The 26,317-nt window shown below is 38.5% G+C and overlaps 1 protein-coding gene across 1 annotated transcript; it reads right to left on the bottom strand.

Moving 5' to 3' along the window:
* Window positions 1–9,868: 9,868 nt before the first annotated feature.
* LOC108981789 (pre-mRNA-splicing factor SYF1-like) lies at window positions 9,869–20,717 on the bottom strand. Its single transcript, XM_018953040.2, has 5 exons — window positions 19,059–20,717; window positions 12,818–13,002; window positions 12,546–12,716; window positions 11,005–11,457; window positions 9,869–10,675 (listed from the first exon to the last, which is right to left on the bottom strand). Exons 1-5 carry the CDS (start codon window positions 20,551–20,553, stop codon window positions 10,238–10,240), a joined length of 2,742 nt encoding a protein of 913 aa, XP_018808585.2. The 5' UTR covers window positions 20,554–20,717; the 3' UTR covers window positions 9,869–10,237.
* Between the last annotated feature and the right edge of the window lie 5,600 nt (window positions 20,718–26,317).

The raw sequence follows: 26,317 nt of genomic DNA, 5'->3' as shown, positions 1-26,317 counted from the left end.
CTAACCTAGTAGTTATGGAGAAAACATTGGCAGACACTGTTGCGAATGAAGCAGCTCCATTGATTTTACAAGATAACATTTGTTATGCTACCTTATATTCCCTTACTTTATGAGGATGTGATGCAGTTTAGTATAGATTGGTTCCTAATCATATGCCTCATTTGTTGGACTTTAATAAGCCGTACGTCTATGTAATTTTGTGATAGGAAAAGATCATATATATCTAATTGACGAGTTTGAGTCTATCAACCTAATAACAGAAGCTAAACATCTAGAAAATACCAAGCTGCACAATCAACATCAGCAGCTCTAGAAGATTCCAAAATTCTCTTTTTTTATTTTTTATTGAATCTGTTGTAACAAACTAATATTCTCTATTCTGCTTTTTGCTCATCAAGCACTCACGGCACCTGTGCCTATATAAGCAGTGCATGGTTCTTGTAATCGTATGCTCAATATGTACAATTTAGGAATATTCAGGAAAATGATCTCTCTTTATTTTAACATGGTATCAGAGCTGCTAGACTAGCAGTCTCTCTGATCCTTCATCTCTTTTTTTTGTTCTCTATGCCCTTTATCATGGCAGTTGAGAGCTCAACGCCACCTCTCACTCATCCTTCTTCCTTTTCTCATCTTGTCACTCTCAGACTTAATTCCGAAAATTACCTATTATGGAAAGTTCAAATTTCCACTTATCTTAGAGGACAAGATCTTTATTCTTTTGTTGATGGTACACGCCATCCTCCACCCAAGATACTTTTTACTGAAGGAGATTCAACACCAAAGCTCAATCCAATATTTCAATCCTGGCAAAAAATCGATCAATTCATTCTCAGTATACTCTTTTCTTCATTAACAGAGTCTCTTATTAGTCAAGTTATTTCTTCAAAAACCTCACGGGAACTGTGGGTTACTCTAGACTCTATGTTCAGCTCTTATTCATAGGCAAAAGAATTTCAAATCCGTTTTTAGCTTACAAATCTAAACCGTGGTGATCAATCCATATCTAAATTTTTCAGTAAAGTCAAATTACTTGTTGATGATCTTGCTGCCACAGGAACTTCCATCTCAGACAAATAGTTTGTCACGTATCTCCTCAATGGGTTGGGCCCCAGCTATGATAGCTTTGTGACCTCCATCACTACTAGAACAGATCCTATTACCTTTCATCAACTCTACTATCTTCTACTCATTCATGAAAGCCGTTTAATCCATCCATCACGCAGCTCTAGTCCTCAATCTCCATTTGAACCAACAGCTAATTTTAGCTCCAGTAACCAACAAGGCAGGGGTGCCTATCGTGGAGGACGACAAGGTCGTTCACGAGACAAGTCCCCTTCCAACAGAGGAAGATCTTATTCACATAACCAGTCTCATTTCTCTTCATCCAACCAACCAAACCGTCTCATCTGCCAAGTCTGCAGTAAACCAGGTCATGTTGCCTTGCAATGTCATTTTAGGTTCGACCATGCTTACCAATATGACCCTTCCCAATCATTCTCTACCAACTACTCCTCTCCTTCGGCCATTCCCGACTCTACATGGTACCCGGATAGTGCAGCCACGCACCACATAACACATGACTTATCACACCTCAATCTCTCATCCGAACCATATACTGGTAATGAACAAATGCGAGTTGGAAATAGAACTGGCCTTCAAATTGAAAATATCGATGACTCTTCACTCTCACTCAATTCCTCTAATTTTGCATTACATAATCTTCTCCATGTACCTTCAATAACCAAAAATCTTGTTTCAGTTTTACAATTTTGTATTAATAACTCTTGTTTTTTTGAATTCCATGCAACCCATTTTTTGGTAAAGGACAATCGGACCAAGCAGCTCCTCATTAGCGGTCCAACACCTTATGGTCTCTATAGCTTTCCACCGCCTCTACAACCTTCATCTTCGTCTGTACATCTGGGTGTAAAAGCCTCTCTGCATTGTTGGCATCAAAGGCTTGGACACCCGTCTCTTCAAACTGTCTCCAGCATTCTGCGCTCCACGTGCTTGCCGTATTTTCCAAACACTTTGTTTGTTTGTCCTCACTGTCCTTTAACTAAAATTCATCAGTTTCCTTTTTCTTCGGGCTCCATGCAATCTGTAAAACCCTTAAACATGTATGGGCTGATGTATGGGGCCCGACCCCTTTTGTTTCAAGAAGAGGATTTAAATATTATCTTTCTATTGCGAATCATTTCACCATATTTACATGGCTCTTTCCCGTCAAAAATAAATCAGATGTGCTTGCTGTTTTTACTTCTTTAACTTTTGTTGAACGATTTTCAATACTAAAATCATTATCATACAAACCGAGGTTGGGGGTGAATTTCGACCACTTACAAATCTTTGCAACACTCTCGGTATCACACACCGTTTTTCTTGTCCCCATGCACATCAACAAAATGGTCTTATTGAAATAAAACATATTTATATTGTTGAAACAGGGCCCACTCTCTTAGCTCAAGCCTCTCTTCCTCTTTCTTTTTGGGATGATGCTTTTGAAACTGTCACATATCTTATAAATTTGCTTCCCACACTTTTCTTGCATAATCGTTCCCTTTATTTCATGGTGTATCATAAACCTTCTAATTATTCATTTTTAAAATCTTTTAGTTGTGAATGTTGGCCCAACCTACGCCCTTACAATCGTCATAAACTCAGTTTTCATTCCACATCATGTATTTTTTTAGGATATAGTCCCTCTCACAAAGGGTACAAGTGTCTTGATCAAAACACAAATAGACTGTATATTTCCTGTGATGTGATTTTTAATGAAAGCAATTTTCCTTACAAAAAACACACCACTGCTCCCAGGCCCGTCTCACAAACTGCACACTTACCCTGCTTTCCTAACTCTATTCTTGGACCCCTACCTTTTAATCTTCATGGGCCTTCTCAACACTCTCAGCCCACTCTCCATTCTGAAATCCCTTTGCCCACTCACTCTCATACCCAGCCCGAACACACTTCAATTATTCCTCAGACCCCATCGTCTTCTTCCCGGATAATTCCAGCAAACCCTAACTCCTCATCTCTTCTATCTTCTCCCATTGAATCCAAATCTCAAACATCTTCTCATCCTACACAGATTATTCCCCCTCGATTCCCCCATCATCACCAGGTCAAAAACTAACTCTTCCAAACCTTGTGTTCTTACTGATGGCACAGTTCCATACCCAACTCGCCAATATTTTATAACCACTTTCATAGTATCGGATGAACCCTCATCTTTCTCTGTTGCATCCAACTTTCCCGAATGGCAGGCTGCTATGTCCAAAGAATTCGAAGCCTTAGTCAAAACAAAAACCTGGACCTTTGTTTCTTCTTCCTCTCTTTCTAATGTTGTTGGTTGCAAGTGGGTATTTCAGACTAAGCTGAGACCAGATGGATCTATTGAACGGCAGAAAGCCAAACTTGTGGCTAAGGGTTTTCATCAGCAACACGGTATTGACTATACCGAGACCTTCAGCCCTATGGTAAAACTTTCAACTATTAGACTAGTTTTTTCTATTGCCATTGCTAGAGGTTGGTGTCTTAGGAAAATTGATATACAAAATGTTTTTCTTAATGGCAATCTTACTGAGACAATATTCATGCAACGACCACAAGGATTCATTAATCCTATGCGACCTGATTTTGTGTGTAAATTACGCAAGGCCATTTACGGCCTTAAACAAGCTCCAAGAGCTTGGTTCTTAGAGTTAAGTTCATGGCTCATTGACTATGATTTTTCAGCTTCCAAAGGGGATCCCTCTGTGTTTGTGTTACACAAAAATGATCTCTGCATTTTTATTCTAGTGTATGTTGATGACATGATCATCACATCATCTTCCTCAAGTGTCGTTGAACGATTAATTGTTTCTCTAGGATAGGCCTTTCCTGTGACTGATTTGAGACCCTTATCATATTTTCTTGGATTAGACCTTGATTATCTTTCAGATGGTCTCTTTATATCGAAAAGAAAATACATCTATGACTTATTGAAGAAAGCCAATATGCTTGGTTCTAAACCAATTTCCTCCCCAATGTCTACTTCTACCATGCTTTTTAAATTTGATGCACCCTCTTTTGAAAATGCCACTTTATTCCAAAGCATAGTTAGCAGTTTACAATATCTTTTCTTAACTCGACCTGATGTGTCATTTGCTGTTAATAAGGTCTGTCAATTCATGCATGATCCTAAAAATACCCACTGGACAACCGTCAAAAGAATACTTTGATATCTAAAATCTACTATTAATCATGGGTTATTTTTAGTAAAAACATATGGCTTCACTCTTCATGCATACTCAGATACTGACTGAGCAGGGTGCCCTGATGATAGGAGATCTACAGGAGGATTCTATATGTTTTTGGGCAATCACCTAATTTCTTGGAGTTCTAGGAAGCAACACACTATTGCTCGTTCTAGTACAGAGGCTGAGTATAAGTCTCTAGCCAATACTACTGTTGAACTCATATGGCTGCAAACATTGATCAAGGACCTTGGTTTCTCACTCTCACAACCATTTGTTCTATGGTGTGACAACTTGGGAGCTACATACTTGAGCTCAAATCCTGTCTATCTCTCCCACACTAAACATATGGATGTGAACTTTCACTTTGTTAGAGATAGAGTAGCTGCCAAAACTCTACAAGTTCAATTCTGCAGCAGCAAAGATCAACTCACTGATGTCTTCACAAAACCTTTAGTTGTTGATCGATTCTTCTCTCTTAGATCGAACCTAAATGTGATTGACACCCCATTTGACTCGAGGGGGCGCATCAACCTAATAACAGAAGCTGCACATCTAGAAAATACCAAGCTGCACAATCCACATCAACAGCTCTAGAAGATTCCAAAATTCTCTTTTTTTTTTTGTATTTTACTGAATCTGTTGTAACAAACTAATATTCTCTATTCTGTTTTTTGCTCATCAAGCACTCACGGCACCTGTGCCTATATAAGCAGTGCATGACTCCTGTAATCATATGCTCAATATATACAATTTATGAATATTCAGGAAAATGATCTCTCTATATTTTAACAGAGTCAAACATGAACAGTCTCAGTAGAGTAAGGAAATAAATTTTGTAAAGAAACTAAGGTTGAAAAGAAATGAGTCTTTTTATAGGTTTTGGCAGCCAATCTAAACCCACCCAAACTTCAACCTCAACCCCTACTATAGAACCTCATCCACAATTTTACCTACATGATATTTGTTGAACCTACTCGCTCGCCTCTTATCTAATCCTACGATCACAAAATACTATTAATACTAGACACCAAACTAGTAAGTATTTGACCATATAGATACCCTTTTATCAAAAAGAAGAGATTGAAAAGTTTGTTTAAGGAATGTTAAAATGGAAATAATCCACCTTAGGCAAATCTCCTATATATTCTTCACCAATGCTCCTAATAAGAGAAGCGGTTGAAAGTGGCGGATGTATGTAAACTACAGAGCCTTAAACTAATCAAACATTAAAGATAAATACCTGATTCCAATAATCAATGAGCTATTAGATGAACTATACGAAATATTTTTTATCATAATAATCTGACTTAAGACCATATGCAAAATAAAAAAGACCCACGTGAAATCCAAACTAATAACCGACGCCCATCCTTGAAACATAAGCCTTCCACCAAAATGCAACATATTGAAGTTAGAAACTTCCCAAATGTCTCAACACACCGTTTATCTCTTTGGAACTAGTGCCATTTCTAATGACTTTTACTCTTCGAGCTCATCAATAGTTCAGGCACTTCAAATCAATTTCACCCTCTTCTTCTTTAAGCTTCCATTATCTTCTCTGATTAAAATTACCCTACTCTCTAATCATTTCAAGGAAGGTAAAGGTAAAACTCTTTGATCCAACATCTTCTTTGAGCATGAAATTACTTGAAATACTGGATGAATCTTAGAGTTGGTAAGTTAAGCTTGGAATGGGTGATAAAACCATGGGGACAACTTTAAATTATGTCTTGTTACTATGAATACACCCAATGACTTTCAACAAAGCCTCATTGTGTGCAATGTTTGTCTACATTTGCTTTTAGTCTCTCTTGTGGGGCTTGTAAATGTTCCTTTAAAATGCTTAGTATAATTCTCTAGCATTTAAATACTGCACAATTGCATCATTTATTGTTATGCCCATGACATATTATAATAAAGTAGGAGAAGGGGAACCATACAGAACTTCAAAAGGGATCAATAAAATAGAAACTAAAGTAATTAAGTTGCATGCGTTGTACCACCATCTAGCTAATTAAGGATAATCAATGACGACTAGGGCTGCAAACGGGCCGGTCCGGTCCGGTCCGGAGATGGACCGAAAATTTTCGGTCCATTATTTTTCCGGACTGGACCGGACCGAACACCCAAAGGGACCGGACCGGACCGATTATCGGTCCGGTCCGGTCCAGTCGGTCTGCCCTCTTTTTTTTTTTTTTTAAATAATTAATAAAAAAATTTATTTAAAATACTAAATTAAATTAAGTGACTTATTAATGTGGATTATGTAACAAACTCAATAAAAAAATATTTTATATGGTCAATGATAATAAATTAGATGAAAATTATATTATTAATTTATATAATTACTATATAATTAACTAATTGATATTATATATTTATTAATTCATAGAATATTAACAAGTGTTAATAGTATATTTAAAATTTTATATTGTTAATAGTGATAGGTTAAATGAAGATATATATAAAATGTTATTAATTTATAGAATATTAACAAGTATTAATAATATATTTAAAAATTTATATTGTTAATTGTACAATTATTATATATAAAAAATATTTTTTTTTTTAATTTTTCATTCGGTCCGGTCCGGTCCGAAAAAACTGTGGACAGTGGACCGGACCGAATGATTTCAGTCCTCTAAAATATGGATCGGACTGGACCGGTCTAAGTCTTGGTCCGGTCCGGTCCGGACCAAAACGGTCGGTCCGGTCGGTCCGACCGGACCGTTAGTCACCCCAAATGACGACTCCATTCTTGAGTCTTGGACTCTATGTAACACCTTAGAACGAACTACTCCAAATACTCCCACGGGGAGGTTTAATTGGATTCAACCAGATTTGGGTGGGAATATATTCTTGTCAACAGTACAACCACTGCTTATTCCCACCGAAATCTGGTCAAGAATGTATCTAGACGTACGTCGTTGAATGGTTATCACTCTCAAGTATTCAGTCATGTCATTCAGGTGGTTATTGAGAGTGATAACCATTCAACGACGTCAAGAATATTATATCTCAATATGGGTGGGAAGCAATAGATACTCCACTACGTACAATTTTATATCTCATGAGTCTTGAGATCTATTTTTGTTGTGTAGCAAATAAAAATAGCCACCGTCGATCTGCTCGAGCATAAATCTAAAAGTTGGTTGGTTAGTCTTGACTTTGAAATATATACCAAGGAAATATGGTCTCTATTTTTGTACTGCAATAATCAAGGCCGCTAGGTAATTAGAGTTTCATGATTATAATCATAGAGAGCAAGAGGACTTTTCCCTTACGAGTCTTACTCATAAAGCCAATAGATTGTATTTCCCATATTAAGACAACACCTATGCCTATGCTACTAGCATCACATCGATTAGTTGAAATGCTTTCGGATCGAATTCAAGGAATCTCAACACAAGTGGAGTGGATGTGTGACTACTTGTTAAAGATCTTTAGAAGATCAGTGTGGTAGTATGGCTCCATTTAGAAGCAATTTTTTTTTTTTTTTTCTAGTAAAGCCGTTAATTAGGGGTGCTACAATTATTCCATACCCCTTGATAAATCTTGATCTGCAGTAGCCTATGAGTGGCTAAGCCTAAAAGAACCTCGAAAGAGATTTAACATAAGTAGGCAATGGCCAATCTACCATAAAAGCAATATGTTTAGGGTCTTCCCTTACTCCATTGAAGGAAATCAAGTGCCCTAGATGGTCAATCTATGATAGCAAATTTACACTATTATCTCTTAGTATACAACTCATTAGATCTCAATACATCCAACACAATTTTTAGATAACCAATGTGGTCCTCTAAGGCTTACTATTTATCAAGATGTCATAAAACAACCAATACAATATTCTCTAATAAGGTTTGAGCACATCATTCATGCAGTCTTAAAATGTAGAGGCATCATTTGTGAGTCTAAAAGCATTATTGAGAACACATAATGTCTTTCATGTATTCAAAATGTTGTTTTGAGCACATCCTCAAGTTTAATTTTTATATCATGGTAGTCATATCTAAATTCCAACTTTGAGAAACACCTGCTCCAAACAATTATCCAAGAGTACATCAATCACCTATATAGGAAATATATTCTTGATGTTCCCTTGATTGGGTCCCTAAAGTCAACACACATTCTCTAGCTCTCATTAGCCTTCCTAACCACTAAAATTGGAGAAGAAAAATGGATTTGACTGGGCTTGGTAACCTATGTTTCTAGCAACTCTCGGACAATCTTTTTTTTTTTTTTTTTTTTAATATTTCGGTCTTCTAATGATAATTGTATCCACATGGTTTAACAAAAGTAAGAGCAATACCTTCTTTGAGGGTAATATGATGGTCATGAGATCAATGGAATAAAGCCCCTAGGTTGCATTTAGATGTTGAGTTGAGTAAAAATGGGCAATTCTATAAGGTTGAATAAAAATTCGATTCATTTTTTTGATATTGAGAAAATTGCTATGTTTAGTGTGTGACTCGTTGGTTTTTTCGGGTTAGACTAGACTTTTAGGATCCTTCATAAATAACTCCTCGCCATTAAAAAAAAAAAACCTGTAGTTAGCCACATCCTGATATCACCCTAAAGTCTCACCCTCCATGTGGAACAAAGAGAACAAGATTATTTGTGCTTTGGAATATGATGTTGATCAAAAGATTCAAAATATTAGTTTGCCTTGAAGATTCATTGTGCTATGTTGTAACCATCAAAATGAGGAAAGTCCAGTCCCACACCTTGGTCTTGGAAACTTCTTCCACTGTTATCATCTACAACTGCATCTTGCATCATGTTCTTCTTTGCCCCTTTATTCTGGTTTGCTACAATGGTTCTCAATATATCTTTGATTTTTATACAACTGCTCCCTTCTCTCTCTCGAGTGGACTTGTTCAGCATCCTGCTTTTTATGATGGATTCCTTGCTGCTTCAGAAAACTCTCGTGATGTGCTCTCAACAGATTTGCAGCTTCTTGCAACGATGGAACCTGTGTTCTTTCGGCTATTAGAGGACTCTAACCTCTCTGATTCCAAAATGTTATGGACTCTTAAATCTTGAAAATCTTTTTTGATTGAAAATTTGCATAGAAAAAGGAAGGAAAATAGAAAGATTGGAAATTGTATTGACTGGGATTATTCGAGATAGCCCAAACCTCCGTACATCCGACTATCAATTATGGGTTTTTCATACATGTGTATTTAGTAGAAACACCTATTTACACATGAATAAAAACATATATTTCAGTAACTACTAACTAATCTGGCTTAAGCCCATGTGAAATAAAAGAAAAATCCATGTAATAATTGGGCTGAAAACCAAAGCTCACAAAGATGCCTGCAACCCGTTAAACCATATGCCTACCAACAAAACACAATGTATTGAAGTTAGCAGCTTCCAGAATATCCCCAACACACCATTCTCTCTTTGGAACTAACGCACCTTCTGATGACTTTTACTACCCATGCCCATCAACACTTCAGACGCTTCACATCAACCAAACCCTCTTCTTCAAGCCTCCATCTTTTCTGCCAAACACCACACTGTTCAACGATCATCTCAAAACCTTCTAATAATGACTCCCTTTCAACAAATAGGTAATAAATTGAATGACAAAAGACCATTAAATGACACTATCCTAATTAAACAAGATGGACGACGCATCAAACTCAGCTTGTGTTTGAAAACAACATAAGCGAACAAAACTTGAGAATTCAAGACCTAGTTTGACTCTGACTCACTTACAGCCCTAATTTTGTCTCTAAAGCAAGAGGCAGAAGAAGAGAGATGAATAACTCTATTCTTTCAATCTTCTTGCGGTAATCTCACCAGATAAAAATTGGGCAGGAATACGGAATGCATAGTTTACTAACATACAATTTCGAGTAAAATTACTCAGGAAAAGAAAAATTACATTTTTTAGGAATGGATTTCCTCGATGATACAAAGGTCGGCTCTTGTGTGAAATTAGTAGTGGCTACAACACTGGAAGCGCGCGCGTTGTAATTCACTCACGCTCGCTTTTGCCTCTTTATTCTCTCAAGAGCACCTAGGCGGCTGTCACCATCCTTATCTTTGTTCTGCTCTTCCCCATCTTTCTCAGCCTCATCTCTCTTATGAACTAAACCTCCAAAAACTGCTGATGGAACATCTTTCTGCGCAATTTCAACCTTTTCATCCTCTTCTGAATCACTTCCTTCTGGCAGTTCTATATCTTCATGATTTGCAGAAGCTTTTATGCCACCATCAGACTCTGATTCAACACCAGCACTCACAAAGCCCACTTTTCTGCTGCTGTCTTTAGCATTGCTGGCTGCAGGAGCCAACTGCCTTTCGAGAGCAGCCATTTCATCTTCAGCGACCCCTGCTTGTTTCAACTTGTCTCTTGCATCATCAAGGTTCAACCTCTGATCCTTTTGCATCATATACTCGGGCAATATAAAATGCGTCTGCAGAAACAATAAAATGGAAATGATAAATCAGCGGGGGTTAATTAAACATGTCTCATATCCCCATCCTCTCACTTTATCCCCTATTTTTATCCAATTTGATGATGAGATATGTTCTATTAATGAGCTAAAGGCACTATCCAAGTATCAGGTATACCTAATTAGAGGTTCACCCAATTTATGTCATTGTCATACGAGTCTAGAGGAAAATTCAAAGTAAAATTGTTTCAACCGTCTAGTGTGAATGGAGCTGCATGTATTATCAAAGATCATGTATATGAGGCCGCTAATACCGCAGGTAAAATGGCAAAATAAATCAAACCTCCTACCTGACTATAGCTCGCAGAAACACTCCTTTTAATGCGAAGCATTTCCCTGAAGGTATCTTCATTTCCATGCTGCACCTCAAACTCATGCCATTTATTCCAGAAATCCCCATCAGAACGTGGATCTGCAAATTGGGAAGCAAATACAAATATTCCACGAGAACGATCAATTTCACCCAAGCTCTTTTCAAGGTCTGCATACTTCAAGCACATGGCCTTCACATCTTTGTCTGGGAGACCAGACTCTATTGCTTGCTCATATATTTCCCTTGTTTTTGGAACACCAAAGATCTCTGCTGCTCGAGCAATGTAAATTTCATACATGCTCAATTTCTCATTGTTTGGAACAGCTTTAGTTGCTTGATCATAGACTTTCATTGCTCGCTTTGCCAGACCATAATCCTCCTCCAGCTTTGCATATTGAAGATACAAGGGTTTTACTGCATCAGCAGGGGCCTGATATGCATAAGTAAGAAATGGTGAAGTTCAGTATCAGACCACATTAGCCATTATATATAACATATTTTTCCATCACTCAAATTAAAACGTGAAGTCAGTACCCAGTATATATAAATAAGAGGCATAATATTAGTGAACCAGGATGAAAATTCCAAAAGGGACAGAATACTTGAGCTAAATTTAAAGAAGTCCATACTACAATCCAAGGTACGAATTTGTTTCCTCCGCTTAATTTTTCTGATATTAAATGTATGTGCAGATCCTCAATCCTCCATGAGCCAGTTTAATTCTTTCACTCTAGCTCAATATTAAAATTTTATATAAACAGTGAAATCTTCTTATAACCGGGTATGATGAGGTTTACATTCCTCGAAAAGCCCCTTTCGAGAATTTAAAGTAACTTTGTATCGATACTATTTTTACATCAAAACTATCTCAATTCTGCTCTTCCCACAAATTTTATTGATATGGCTTGTTCCACCAACCCATTATTGGTATTTAGCACAATGAGTAATCCAACCACAATGATCTACTCATTAAATTATGCAATGCCCCACCCTTGGATTCAAGCTTAAAATGGTCCTACAACAACTTCACTAATAACATTCGAGATGGATTATTCATCTGATGATTATATGCATAATCTCCTGTGTACATGGGCGTTGCCTACTTTCATTCAATCAATAAATTTCTTACTTATCAAAAAAAAAAAATATGCATAATCTGCAAATTGCAGATAATGGTTGAATAAAGAAACAATGTTGCAATTCAAGTTCCATGTTTGGTGAATGAGACTGGCAGCCACAGTGAGACATGAAAACCTCAGTAGCAGGTTTCAAGTTCAGTTTGAAATTATTGATAATCAACTTGACAATCGAGAGTTGAAAATGGACACAATCATGGGCCAAAGCATTTTAAATGAAACATACGCCAGAAACAATCATAACGCAGTTCAACACTTAAAACCTAGTCTTGTTAGAGAATGGAGATTCCAGAAAAGGCATCTAATTCTCAAACAAGTCTATCACTGAACACCCTAGCAACTAAATTTTACCAGTTTAATCTGAGACATAATATGTGCTTACTGTTTCAACAGCATGCTCAAACAGCTCTCTTGCCCGCTCCAGTTTTGTCTTTCCATATCTCTTCACAAATTTTGATAGATATGTAACCCATATGTCTTTAACATGTGGATACTTGAAAATCTTCACACCTCTTTCATATACCTTGAATGCATCTTCAAAGTATTTATGCTCCTACATAAGTCAAACCAGTAAAAGTTTGTCAAGCAATCGAAACCAATAGAAGTACAAACTTAAGAAACATAATAGCAGAAGTACTAAAGGAATGCCCATACTTCCAGCAGAAATGCATAGTTGAGAATAATTTGTGGCGTGGCTATTCTTAGATCCAGTATCCGCTCGTACACTGATCGGGTAGATTCCAAGGTACCCAAGCTCTCTTCCAAATCAACGTAGAAGGTCCAAAGTCTCAAGGACTTGTAGAGCTTTATCTGAACTGGTTCAGAACCATCAGCAGCCACTGTAAGTGAAAAACAAATAGGGATCAAATGTTAGTTATGGTCCCACAATACCAAAGGACTAAGAATATAACCTTTTATCCTCAGTCTAAAACTAAGCCTTAAAAGTGCTGGACAAAGTCACCAACAAATAATACAAAAGGTGGAAACATAATAGTGCCGTTGAAAACCCAGAGCATTGCCTCTACTTTTCCATCTCCCCCTCAGTTTCTTCAAAAGGATTTTATTGACAGATGGAAAACGTCTAGTCATGATTTAACATGCAACCAGAAGGACACTGAACCCCGCAACATTTAATTAGTTTAAACAGTAGGGCTAAATTGAAAAGGCCAATGCCCAACCATTCTGTTTGCAGTATTTCAACTAACATTTCTACCCTTTGGAAAGGGACAATACAATACAATAAGAAATTAAAGGAACACAAATGGATTCAAATGTACCTGGAAATTCAACCAGTTCCACCTTCAAAACTGAAAATAATTTAACTAACTAGGATTTTGAAAGTACTGGTCTCTTGTACTATTGTAAAGTTGACAAACATGACAAGCTGATTTTCAAATATGTGAAACAGTGATGTTCCTATTCCAGCATTATTGATCTGAACTGCACGTGAATCAGACAACACTTTCTGCATAGACATCCTTCCTGCTGTTAACTATGACTCAAACATCTAATATGCAAATCTTCTAAATAAATAAAAAAATCAAATGATAATACTAAAAATATGGATTCACAAGTAATGCGGATGACACGGGTTTCTTCAAGGACCACGAGCAATTAAATTAGAGTACTATTTTAAATTAGAGTCTTGCAAAATCCTAGTTTCTATTTCTAAAGCCCAATAACTCTTAACACATGCTCTGGCCAAAGCGCCCAACATATTCAGAACCCGGGTACTACCAAGAATCCAATGAAACTAGAGCTCCAAGCAGTCCAGCATTGCAAAGTATCAGCCGCCACCCCTAGGACTTCTAATCATACAAGGAAACCAAGAAACACAATCTGGCTGAGACCCTCATCATACCAAAGAATTGCAGCTGAAAAGTCAGCTGCATGCCAGTCCCACTTCAATCAAACCTTATCCCTAGCGCCACATTCAAATTTCCTGGGACTTCTCAAACTTAGAAAAACCTAAGTCATATATCTATAAATGCACCAGCTGTGTCAAACCTTTTACTCCATTCAACCCTAAGAATTTTCAAGAGGCACATTCTTTAATCCCTGCCTTGCTGTGCCACCTGCCATAGTCTTGCCTTTCTTGTGAATTCTTACCACAATCTTGGAGGAAACTTTCATAGAAACTGCTGCCACCTAAGATTCCTAAACCTCAGCAAATCCTAAAGCACAAACTCCATAAATAGACAGCTGCCACCCCCTTTTCTTCCTCACAAACCCAGCATATTTTCAAGAAAATATCCTCTAAACCCTGTAGCTGTGCCACCTAATACACTGATATTTTATTAAGCTCTTGCTAAAAGTTGCCTTCAAGGGTCTCGGCAACACTGAGGTAAGAGCTAATGCCAACAAGTTTCTCACCCCCCATGTTTTGAGTCCTGGATTAGCACCAAAAAATATGCCCAAATGATTGATTATTCAGACACTAAGGAAAACCATTAGAAGAACCCTCAAGTGTCTGCTGCAGCCGTAACTCCAAGTAGGTAACTTTGTCAAAATCTCACGCCTTCCTTAAACTCTAGAACAGCCACCCTTAACCCATTTCAACATGCATGAATATGATGACATTAAGGAACCAAAACCCAAGAGCTACTCTATGTTAATATATCGAGAACCCCATCTCAGATTTTTCTTAAAAAATTAACCCGAACCCTATCCATTAAAACCCAGTTTGAACCAAGTATTGGAAAAAGGGGTTGCTGGCTACCCGCCAAATAGCCATGGAACTACAAATTTCTGTAATTTAGGCATGCCAAGACATAAGGACATTCACATAAAAATTTCCAATACACACATACAGCACATAGTATGGTTTGATGATAAAATTCATAATTCAAAGGTCAGATTTTCCATGTCACAATGGCTGCATTAATTGGACAGCAAGCATGCATACCAAGATAGAAGATTTATGGTATAAAACCCTAGTGCACCTTGCTGGACATTTCAGCAAGCCCCCATTTAATGAAAGTTCGTTCTTAAGTTAAATAGCGACAGTTTGATTAGATATCGACGTGGTAACATGTGTATGTTTAATACGTAATTTTTTCAGTCACTTATTGATACGTGAAGCTAACAAGTAAGTATATACAATCGCGCCCTTGGCACGCTTCTTTTCGATTGTTTAACATGTATATGGAATGTCTGTATTTCTTCAATGTTATGTAATCATGAACGTGTCACTCTTTTCTTTAGAATAAATGCAATATTCCTTTTTAAAATGTTAAGTTTAATCCTTACAATGTAAAGCCAATTCATTGATAACCTTTTTATGCATCCCTATAATATGAAATCATGCGCAAGTAAATGGAATTTAATGTACGCTCATGCTATGCGATCAAAAGTACAACAAAAGGAAAAAGGAAAGAAAGTGATTGGATGTCAAATGTTTGTATGATGATGGATAATTGATGGCAAATAACGGATAAAAGGGCAGATGGCAATGCCAGAATGGCTCAATATATGTGCCTAAAGATTTCCATCTCGTGTTGATGGAATTTCACCTAAGGCCTCGAGTGGAATCATGATCGTCAAGATGACCAACTCATGCGTACAAAAGGTAATTGCAGATGGTTCATAGGTAATGAAACATTTAATATATATTTAGCTTCTTCATGATGGTTAAAAGAAGATACTTAATTGAGTCATGGGTTTGTAATCTATTGCTTACCAATTATTCCATTCACTATTTGTTTCTACGTGTTAACCTCATTTTTTGCAGCTTATAAAGATCCCGAAAAGCTACAACTCTAGCATTGGCTAGTCCTTTGGAGTATAAGCTTAATATGGCTAGGGCTTTTCTTGGATTTGTTACAAATGGCATTAGAGCTAATCCTTAACCAAAAGTGTGGGATTTGAGCTATGCCACTTTCAACAAAATAGCCTAGCATGGAAGTTAGAGATTTTTTTTTTTTATACGTTAGCGATTTAAGGGAGGAGATTCTTTTGTCTTTAATAGGCATTGGGTGTCCGAGAAAAAAATCTCGACTAAACCTAGGGTTGCACAGGCCCTCAGTAAGGAGTTTCCCACAAGTGCACATCGGGTAATTCAAATGAAAGTTCTCCTAGTCTGATGGTCCCTACAAATTGTTTGCACCCAAGAGGATTCAAACCTTGACATGTAGGGAGCATACCACCAAGACTAAAGCCCTAATCACTCGAGCCAATTAGGGTGGCAATATGTGATACGACCCGTGAATCCAATACGAACACGACACAAAATTAGCAGGTTTGGGTTTAATGTTAACGGGTTGACACATTAAGACACGATTAATAAACGGGTCAACCTGCTTAACCCGAAATCAACCCGTTTTGACCCATTTAGATTTTTACTCAAAATTACAAATATACCCGCTTTAACCCTAAAAATAAAAACCCTAACCTATCTCTCACTCTCACGGTCTCAACTCACGCCACCCCCACTCCCACCTCTCCAATCTCTCTCAAATCTCATCTCAATCTCTCACGCTGCAGCTGTGTCACCACCCCCACTCCCACCTCTCCCAGTCTCCTTCTCTCTCAAATCTCACTCTTAGTCTAAAATCTCACTCTCATTTCGTCACTGCACACGTCTTCACTGCTTCGAATTGTTGTATGAAAAGGTCGCCATTACCCCTCAGATTGGAGTGGGAAAACAGTATAAAAGCTAGTGGGATTGCAAACAAAAACAGAAAAAGAAAGGATAAGATCTCTCTGGACAACATCACCATCATAATCATCAATGGTTGCAGCGTAAGTGTTCCAGAATCCAAAACTCCCTATATGGATTTTTTTTTTTTTTTTATTGGTACTGGGTGGGCGGAGAACAGCGTCCCGACTTTGTATTGTTGATTGGTGTTCCATGTGCAAAAAAGATGGTGAATTAGTTAATCACTTGTTTCTCCATTGTGAGGTGGCTAAAAGTTTGTGGAATGAGATTTTTGGAAGGATGGGTATTTATTGGGTGATGCCAAAGCATGTGGTGAATTTACTAGCTTGTTGGAGGTGTACTAGGTGAAGTCAACCTTTTGTTGTCATTTGGAAAATGATTCCTTCGTGCTTGATATGGTGTCTATAGCTTGAGAGGAATGGGAGATGTTTCGAAGACAAAGAACGATCGATGGAAGAAATTAGGGAATTTTTCTTTAAAACTCTATGTCTATGGGCTAAGGCTAATGTAATGAATGGTGATGATGTGTTGGAGTAATTCTAGTTTTTTCTATCTTTTTAGCTTTTGTATGTAGATATTTCCTCTTATATACTTCTTGTGTACTTAGGCTATACATATTCCTGGTTAAAACTCTTATTAATTATAATAAATATTAAAAACAAAATCCCTACTAATCCCGGGTGTGCACAGGCCCTTGGCAAATAGTTTCTCGCAAGTGCACATCAAGTAATTCAAGAGGAAAATCCCCCAATCCGATTGCCCCTAAAGATTGTTTGCACCCAAGAGGATTTGAACCTTAGACTTGAGTGGAGCATACCCTCAAGCACAAGGCCTTTACCACTTGAGCAACTCCCTATATGGATTTTCCATCATCTCAATGGGGTTTTCTATAGGACTTCCCTAATTTGGGCGTTCCTGTCAAAATTGATGCGATTGTTCACTTTTTTATTTGTCTAGGTTGTACAGGAGCTTGAAAGAGAATCTCCCCCATCCTTGGACGCCACTTCCAAACCACCTCCTCTATTTGATGGAACTGAGGTTCACTCTACTCTTATAAATGTTTTTTTCCCTGCCGTATGCTTGCTCCTTTTGTCTGATTCACTGTCCTAGCTACAATATGTTTGTTTAGGATTTTATAATTTATACCGTGTGCATGAACTTGGGACTTTTTTAAAATTTCAAAATGACTGAGGTAGCAGGTAATGACCCGTAAGTTGAAGCCTGAAGGCAAAAATGATGATTTGATTGACTTGGATTTGCTGGAAGATATCTCACAAGATTTTCAAATTGAGAAAACTAAAGCGAAACAAGGGGAATTGTCAAATGTGTGGAGTTTTTTGAGTTGGACATCAACAAGAGCAAAGAGAACACTTCAATTACTTCTTCAAGTTATAAATGTTTAGATTTGTGTTTATTATTATTGGGACTGTAACATTAAAATTATTACAATATGTTTATGTTTTTATCCTTTGGATTATAATTTTAGACCTATGCACGTATTTGGTATTGTCGGGATTTTAATTTTGGATTTATGTTCATATTTGTTATTGTTGGGTTTGTAATATTGATTTTGTTATATGTTATTTGAAAAATATTGATATTTTTCATTAATAGTTAGTCTTATTTTTTTTGGAGATATTGTGATTTGAACTTTTATGTGAAATTATGTTAATAAGATCAAATAGATTATGCGGGTCAGTTCAACCCATTTAGATAAAACGGGTTGAAATGGATTGTGTCACATTGACCCATTTCTAATAATTAATAACAGGTCAAAACAGGTCATGTTGTGTCAAGTTGTCAACTCGTTATTTAAATGGGTTATGTTAGGATTTGAAGGTTTGTTCCGCTTAGCTTAACAGGTCATGTTTAGGTTGACTCATACTATCGAATGTTCATAACTTGACACGACCTGCAAATACGATTTGCCAACCCTAAAGGCAACCCCTAGGGGTTGAGGGGGGGAGATAACACCCTGCATTTAGTACGAGAGGGTGATGAGAGGAGTCCAACATTGCCTAGGAGGAAGAAGTTCTTGCAAGTTATAAAGATTCCAAAAGTCTCCAACTAGAACATTGACTAGTCCTTTTGGAGTACAAGCTCATATATGGATTAAGCTTCCCTTAGACTCATTATATCTATTGATCACTTAGTGAAATATTAATTGTGTATGGTCTACATTATCTGAGACTTTTAAAACTATAATGATTAATGCATGAGAAAAAAGGTTAGGATTACCTCTTCGTTTAACCTCTACTGAGGGCTCTGCTGTAGCCCGCCTCATCAAGTCAAGTGCTCCTTTGAAATTCTTATGCCTCAGTTCCATTTCAGCCCATTCACAGTACAAAGTAGCCAAATGATCTACGGTCTTGTAGTTCACTTGCACAGCCTTGTCAAATATAACTCTAGCATTGGCAATATCTTTGTGGTTCTCATACAGTCGGGCAAAATTAACCCACAACGTATGAGGCTTTCCCACGGCTTTATTAGGGTCAACCGTCCTCACTGCCTCAGTGTAAGTCAATATTTGCTTCGTGGGATTACCCTCAAACAGCTTCACCCTTCGGTGCCACTGTTCCACATTATGAGGATTTTGGCGTAACAGAACACTATTAGCCAATTCGGGTCGTCTATTAATGAGATCCTCTAATCGGGCAATCCTTAAATCTATATCCTTGGCATCATGTAACCAGAACCCATTAAGTATCTTCTTCTCAAGTTTGGCCACTGATAAGTTCAAATCCAACCGAACATCTTCATCATCATCAACATCATTTTCTTCTTCACCCTCCTCCTCCTCATCACTTGAACTCACACCTTCCATCTTATGAGCAAGCATACTCTCTTCAAACTGCGAGTACGAATCGAAAATCACACTAAAATCCCTCACAGTAACCACGGTCATGATACCCTCCTCAAATATATCCCTAGCCTTATCGTGCAAATTCCTCCTAATATAATACTCAGCAAGCGAGGTCCACAACCGCCCAACCTCATCGGTGAACTTCCTAATCCCACCCCTAATTATGGCATCCACATTCAATCCAGAGACTTCAGTGGCATGCCTGGTAAGCAAATCACACAACTCCAACCACAGCCTATGTTTGGTCTTTCCCTTAATAGAATAAAACTCATCGTCGTTCAAAACTGAAGCTAACCGCTCCGCTGCCTCTTGCCAAAGACTCGAATTAACCAAAAATTCAATGAAATCTTCAATATGAGTAGGGTCGTATTTCAAGTACCTGCGATAAACCCTAAGAGAGGTCTCTATAGGGACACCCTTTTGGCTGACGAACACGAGGTAGGGTTCCCAAATGCGGTCGTGCTGGGTAACCGGGAGGGCGCAGAGTGCCCTGTCGAAGGTGTGGCGAGTCCGGACGAGCAATTTCTGGTCGGTGAGGGTTTGAAGGTACATAATCCAAATGCGGGGCATTTTGTGCATAGTGACAAGGGCGCGTTCGAAAGTGTTGTTTAGGGCTTGGAAGAGAGAGTGAGTGACTGGGATGTTGCGAACGAGGTCGAGACGTTCGCGAAGATAGGCGTACCAGAGCTTGTAGCTACCAGGAAGAGCCTTGAGGGCTCGTTCGTAGATGACGAATCGCTTCTTGAAGGGGGCATCGGAACGCGCGATGAGGTAGCGCCACCAGAGCTTAAGGCTGAATGGGTTGCGGAGAACCTCCTCTTCGTAGAGCAAGTCCTCCTGCGAGGGATACATCTCCTTACCGACAATCATGGCGTTGTAGCGAGCGACTTCTGAGGGCTTGCAACTCTTTAAATGGGGCTTTTCTTTTGGGAGACGACGACGACGAATCAACGATTTATCAAATTATCTATAACAGGCTTTGTGCTCTCAAAATCGACCCTCGCCTGCACTGAAAGGGAAAATGGGAATTTTCCGAAGGGTTTATGAAATGTATTTTCGAAGGGGTTAATCCCCATTGCAAATTCATTTTTTTTTTAATTTAATTAATGAGTATGTAAGTTTTATAATTAAACTCTTCGTCTAATACTAATTAAATTTTATAATTAAACTCTTTCGTTTAATGTTAATGTTTTAAATATTAATTCCGACTGGGGCAAAAAATTCCTCCCAATTACCTCGCAAATTTCCACCGCACACGTGCAGTGAAAATTTAAAATTTACCTATTGTGCCAGCATTGGCATTGGATTAGCCGAATGCCTTTTCATATTCAAATTTAAATAATTTTATAAAAAGTTGACCTACATTGAATTAGCTAAGCACATTTCAAATAAAATCTGATCTACAGTCTTTTCATCTTTTTTTCTAAAGATAAAAAGAACTGTTTCAAGTCTAAATTAATTGTTTATTATTTTCGGCTCCAACTCCCGCGATTTCTTTCTTTCTTCTTCTTTCCTCTCTCTCCCGCGTTTCTTCTTTCTCTTCTTTTTCCCTCGGTCTCTCGCGTCCGTCTCTGCCTTCTTGTTCCATTTTTCTCTCCCGCGATTTCTTCTTCTTCTTTTTTTCTTCTCTCTTCTTTCTCTTCTTCTTCCCTATCTCGCATCTCTGGCTTGCTCTTCCTCCTTTCTCTTCTTCTAGGTTTTTTTTTTTCCTCTTCGCACCATCTTCGTCTTCCCTCTGTTGCGTCTCTGCCTTCCTCTTCCTTCTTTCTCTTCTTCTAGGTTTTTTTTTCTCTTCTTTCTCTTCTTCTTCCCGTTTCTCTCCCGCGGCTAAAAACGCTTCCATCTTGTCTCCAGCACGGCATCACAGCAGCTTCAATCCAGCACGACAAGCAACTCGGTAAAATTCAAAACTTTATGGTTGGTTTTACTCTTGATTTTATTGTTTGGGTTTGATGTTAATTAGGAGTTTTTCCTTGGTTCTTCGTAGCTTATGATCAAGTGTTGGTATGCTTCTTTGTCTAGTGATTTAACTTGTGCATGCAGCCTTTTGGGTTCACTTAGCATATACTGTTCATAGACCAAGATCCAATGATACGTACACTTAGGTGATGTTTAGAAGTCTCATGAGTAGTAGTAGAAAGATTTTAGAAGAGTTTTTATAGAGTTTTGTAGAAGTGATGAGACCCATTGAGAACATGTTTGGATGGAAAAACCTGGTGGAGAGAAGTTTTTTTGGAGGGTTTGTAATAAATAATGAATAATAAAAAACATAAACAAAAGAAATAAAACCCACAGTTCTTGATACAAGCATCCTAGAGGTGGCTTGATCGAATTGGCTAGATTGGTCCAAGCCACTGCAGTGGTGGCTTGGTGGCTGCCGGAGTGAGGGGTTATATTTGGGAAGAAAACTGTTTAAGATATCAACAAACCACACTCAAATAGGCCCTTACCTTTAAATGGTCTACTTATTTTTTACACTTCTATTTTCCTTTCCTTTACTCCTAGCAAACAGTCAACATCCACAGGAGTATGATTGTTTAATTTCAGATTTCCCTACTTCAGAGACCCACTAATCGAGACAAAAAGCAACTTGTGGCTTTATAAAATTGAGTGGATGATGAGGCTTATGTTCAGTTACTTTTTGATGCATCTCATTTAGCTTATTACAGGTTCTTGTGAAGATACAAAGAAGCCTTCATCATATGAATGGCTCCACATTGCTACATCCCAAGTTTTTTGTGTGAAATTAAATCCTTCTGAAATTTCAAAATTTTAAATATGCAATGGGCTGTGCATTTTTTCGTACCAAAACTATTATAACGAAGGAATATCATATCCATACTCAATTTCGTGAGTACTCGTATTTTGGGATTTGGTTGTAGTTTTTCTTCTCACATTTTTTTGTACCAAAACTATTACCCTTTACCACTTGGCTACAAAGGCTGGTTGTAGAGTATATGTGCCAGAATGGGTATATTGAGATTGTTAAGATCAGTAAGTTTTAGAGAAGAGGATATTAAATAACTGTCCATATTGTGAAGTTTCATTTAGCTGTCATGAACTGGGTATCGGATGCTTTAGTCACAAACATATCATTTTATAAAAGTAATTTACTAATTCACTAACAATGAGTGCCAACCTTTAGGATTCCTGCATGCAAATTAAGATGACCAAGTTATGGCAAAAGAATATCATCTAGCTTGTTGCATTGAAGATCGATGAAATTATTTTGATAATATTGATATCGTGTGATTAAATTTTATTTATTGGATTGTGAAAATGAATATGATTGTTGGAGATTAAAGGAGGTTATGAAGATAGAATTAATTAAAAAATAAAAATTAATTATAAAAATAAAAAATAAAAATAAAAATATTTTATTATTATAGAGAGTATGATGACTAATCCAATGTAGACTTTAAGTTTTGAATGGTTAGCTAAAAGTGAAAAAGTTACATATTCTTCAAAATTTGAAGAATAAAATAGCCAATCCAATGCCAATGCTCTTATAGACGTTATCTAGGCGATATCGTGGGTCATATCTACGACACACATAAGTAGTCCTCCTTGCGTGTGGGGCATCAAGTAACTACCAGACCCAAGTTGCTTGTGATGGATTGGTTCACGTCCGCCACGCGTGCAAGTTCCCCTCTCTCGTGTCTGGAGTTTCGTGTGATGGTTTACCCTCCCATCATTGTGTGCAGCGCGGATCTTGGAATTCGTTTTCAACGTTTCCTTTCTAACAGTTCATGTCTCCTCCAAGCATTGGGCAGTTCATTTGTCATGAGCCCATATTTAAACCCCAGTTCCTCATCATTATTACTTTCCTTCTACTTCCTTTTCGAGTTTTCTCACTCATTTGCCCGGCCTTCTAACCTCTATGTCATTCCCTCCTTTCACCGTCTACCGTTCCAATCACCTTCTTCATTCATCTTTAACATGTTGATGCCTCCTAAGAACGCCACACGCTCTGGACCCAAGAGGTCCTGCTCTACCCACCCTGAGGGCCCTTTTGGAAAAGCCGAGGGCTCTACTCGTCCTAACGTTCATGGGAGCTCGTTGTACTACGAAGGGTATCACTAGTTCTCTATAGCCTCTCCTGTGAACCTTCGTTCATTAGGGGGGGTCCTATGACATCCTAGATTCTGTGGTGTTGGAGGTTCATGAGCCTCGCTCTAGGGCCGTAGACTCGGAAGGCTTTGCAGAGAGGGTGGCCTTATTTCCCTCGATGTTTACAAATGGGTTGCGATTGCCTTTTTGTTGGTCCATGCACGATGTTATGGATTATCTTTGACTGGCCTTGCTTAGATTCACCCGAACGCTTGGCAGATCCTGGTCTCATGCTGCGTGGTCTATCACATGGTGTTGGAGGTTGGGGAAGAGGAGTATCCCGACCTGATAGACAGGGAGTTTCTTTACACGCACAAAGTGTTATGGCTCGAGGGCAACTTATGCAGTTTTCGGTGCGAGGCCGGCATGTGGTCACCCGTTTGGAGACATGCTTTTCTCGCATCAAAGATTGGTCTAAATGTTTCTTCTTTGTGTCTAGCCAGGGTTGGGAATTTTTTAGGGTGAAGCCATCCACCAGGAATTTTTTTATCCTTGTTGTCTGGGGAGTCGTCCTAGACAATAAAGATATCTTCATCACCTTATCCGAGCAGGAGGAGGCTCAGCTGGCAACCGTTAACACCTAGATCAAAAAGCATCTTGACTACATTTGGATAGATGTCCTGCTGACAGACGCTAATATGATTCGGTACACTACCTCGCCGCATTGCTCTTATGTCTTGGGTTGGCACTTTTTTAGGGAATCTTCTGCCCCCATGGCCAGAAGAGGCTGCCTAACCCCTCAGTGGCCGATGGTAATGGAAGGAAACCCTGCGTCAAGCGCAAGGCCCCTAGTGGGGCTTCGGGTGCCAGCACCTGCAAGACTCGGGCCGAGGGGTGCCTTCTCGGCATAAGGGCTCTGGCTAGTCTTTGTGGGCTTCTGGTAGTGGGGCTAGGACCATGGGAACGTTAAGCCTGCCCATGGGGTTCGGCCTGTCCTTTGAGGCCCCCACTCACTCGAAGGCTGGGGCTTATACGGCCAGTGCATCCCTTGGCCAGGTGGGCACGGGGATCTCGTTGACTTGTCGCACGCCCGCATCGCCACAAACTGCAATCTCAAGCATTACCCCACTAGCTGACCAAGATCTTAGTGGGGAACTTAGTCGTGACGAGGCCGATCTCAAGATGGCCTATTTCGCAACCTTCCTTGAACTCGCCCCGAGGGATTTGAGGATGCCCTGAACGTGACTCAATCACCCATTGCGAAGCCTCGGGCTGTGGGTGCAGATTCAGTGGCCACGACTTCTGCCGTGGCGACTGAAGGTCTAGGTTGTGGTGGCAGTGATGGCCTAAGCAACCCGTTGGTAGTAGATCTTAGTGATGACTGAGTTTTCATACCTTCATCGCCCTTCAACCCAACTTTCAAGCCTAAGATTCCTTTGTTTTCAACCTTGGAGGAGCCCACCTTCACCGTGCCTTTTGTGGATAATGTTAAGGTCTCGAGAAAGGGGCAGGCCACTATGGCTGAGCTGATGGTAAGCTCGGGCACCACAGTGGCAGCCATGCAGGAGCCACATGTCTGCCAACACACCCCGCCCGAGCACGAGGCCGTGCAAGAGTCATGAACCTCTCGTCATTGAGAGTAGGGGTGGGCTCCGACTCCAACGGAGTCAGAGTTGTCGTTTCCGACCTCTGACTCCGACAAAAGTCGGAGTCGAATTGCCCCTCCAACTCCGACTCCGAACTGAGTCGGAGTCCGATTCCGATCGGAGTTCGGAGCTCCGACCTTCGATCAGAACTCCGTACGGAGGTCGAAGCTCCGACATCCGATTGGAACTCCGAACGGTGGTCGGAGGGAGTTCTGAACGGATGTCGGAGCTCCGACTCCGAATTAAATTTCCGAACTCCGTTCAAAAATAAATTTCTAGTTGTTGTTTTCTGTTCTTTTTTTTATTATTATTTAAATTTTGTTATTCAATTTCGTTTCAGATAGTGAGCAACATATATTTTTTTTAAAAAGTGAACCATCTACAAATATTTGGTTTATTCAAGAGTTTTCAATAATTTAAATATTCATTCTGATTTTGTTACTGAATTTTGATTATATCTTTAATTTATTTTATGTCCGCCTAAAATTTACTAATTTAGCATTAAAAGTGCTCGACTCATGAGTCGAAAATTACACAAATTTAAAATTTTATAGAGAAGAATGATGGTACGAATTTGTATAATTCGATTAATTTCAGTTGGATAATAAATTATAAACGTTTGAGAGATGATAGATAAGTACTAATAGAAATTATAGAATAAAGAGTACTTATCCCACGTCTTTACTCCGGATATAACTACATAAATATAACTATATAAATAGTTTAAAAAGTAAATAACATGTATGATGTAGTCATAAGTTATAACAGTCTCATTTATAACGTAATAACAATATGACTCAGCCTTGAAATATAACTACATAAAAATTAAACACGGATTTCACTCAAATGCTTTTTGTTCCATTAGTCATTCCTGAAATGAAGATAGAAAGTTGCAATCAATAGATGAAAAAAAATTGATAATAAAAAATTGAACACGG

Source organism: Juglans regia, chromosome 3 (genome assembly GCF_001411555.2).
Source record: "Juglans regia cultivar Chandler chromosome 3, Walnut 2.0, whole genome shotgun sequence".
In the NCBI taxonomy this organism is placed as follows: domain Eukaryota; kingdom Viridiplantae; phylum Streptophyta; class Magnoliopsida; order Fagales; family Juglandaceae; genus Juglans; species Juglans regia.
Note: the sequence above shows the minus strand (reverse complement) of the source record. Positions and strands in the feature narration are given on the sequence as shown.

Coding starts and splice junctions, on each gene's coding strand:
- LOC108981789 (XM_018953040.2), bottom strand. CDS start 20,553: ATGATTGTCGGTAAGGAGATGTATCCCTCGCAGGAGGACTTGCTCTAC. Junction 12,717..12,817: donor ACTATGCATTTCTGCTGGAA/GTATGGGCATTC, acceptor TGACTTATGTAG/GAGCATAAATACTTTGAAGA. Junction 11,458..12,545: donor TTGAGCATGCTGTTGAAACA/GTAAGCACATAT, acceptor TATGCATATCAG/GCCCCTGCTGATGCAGTAAA.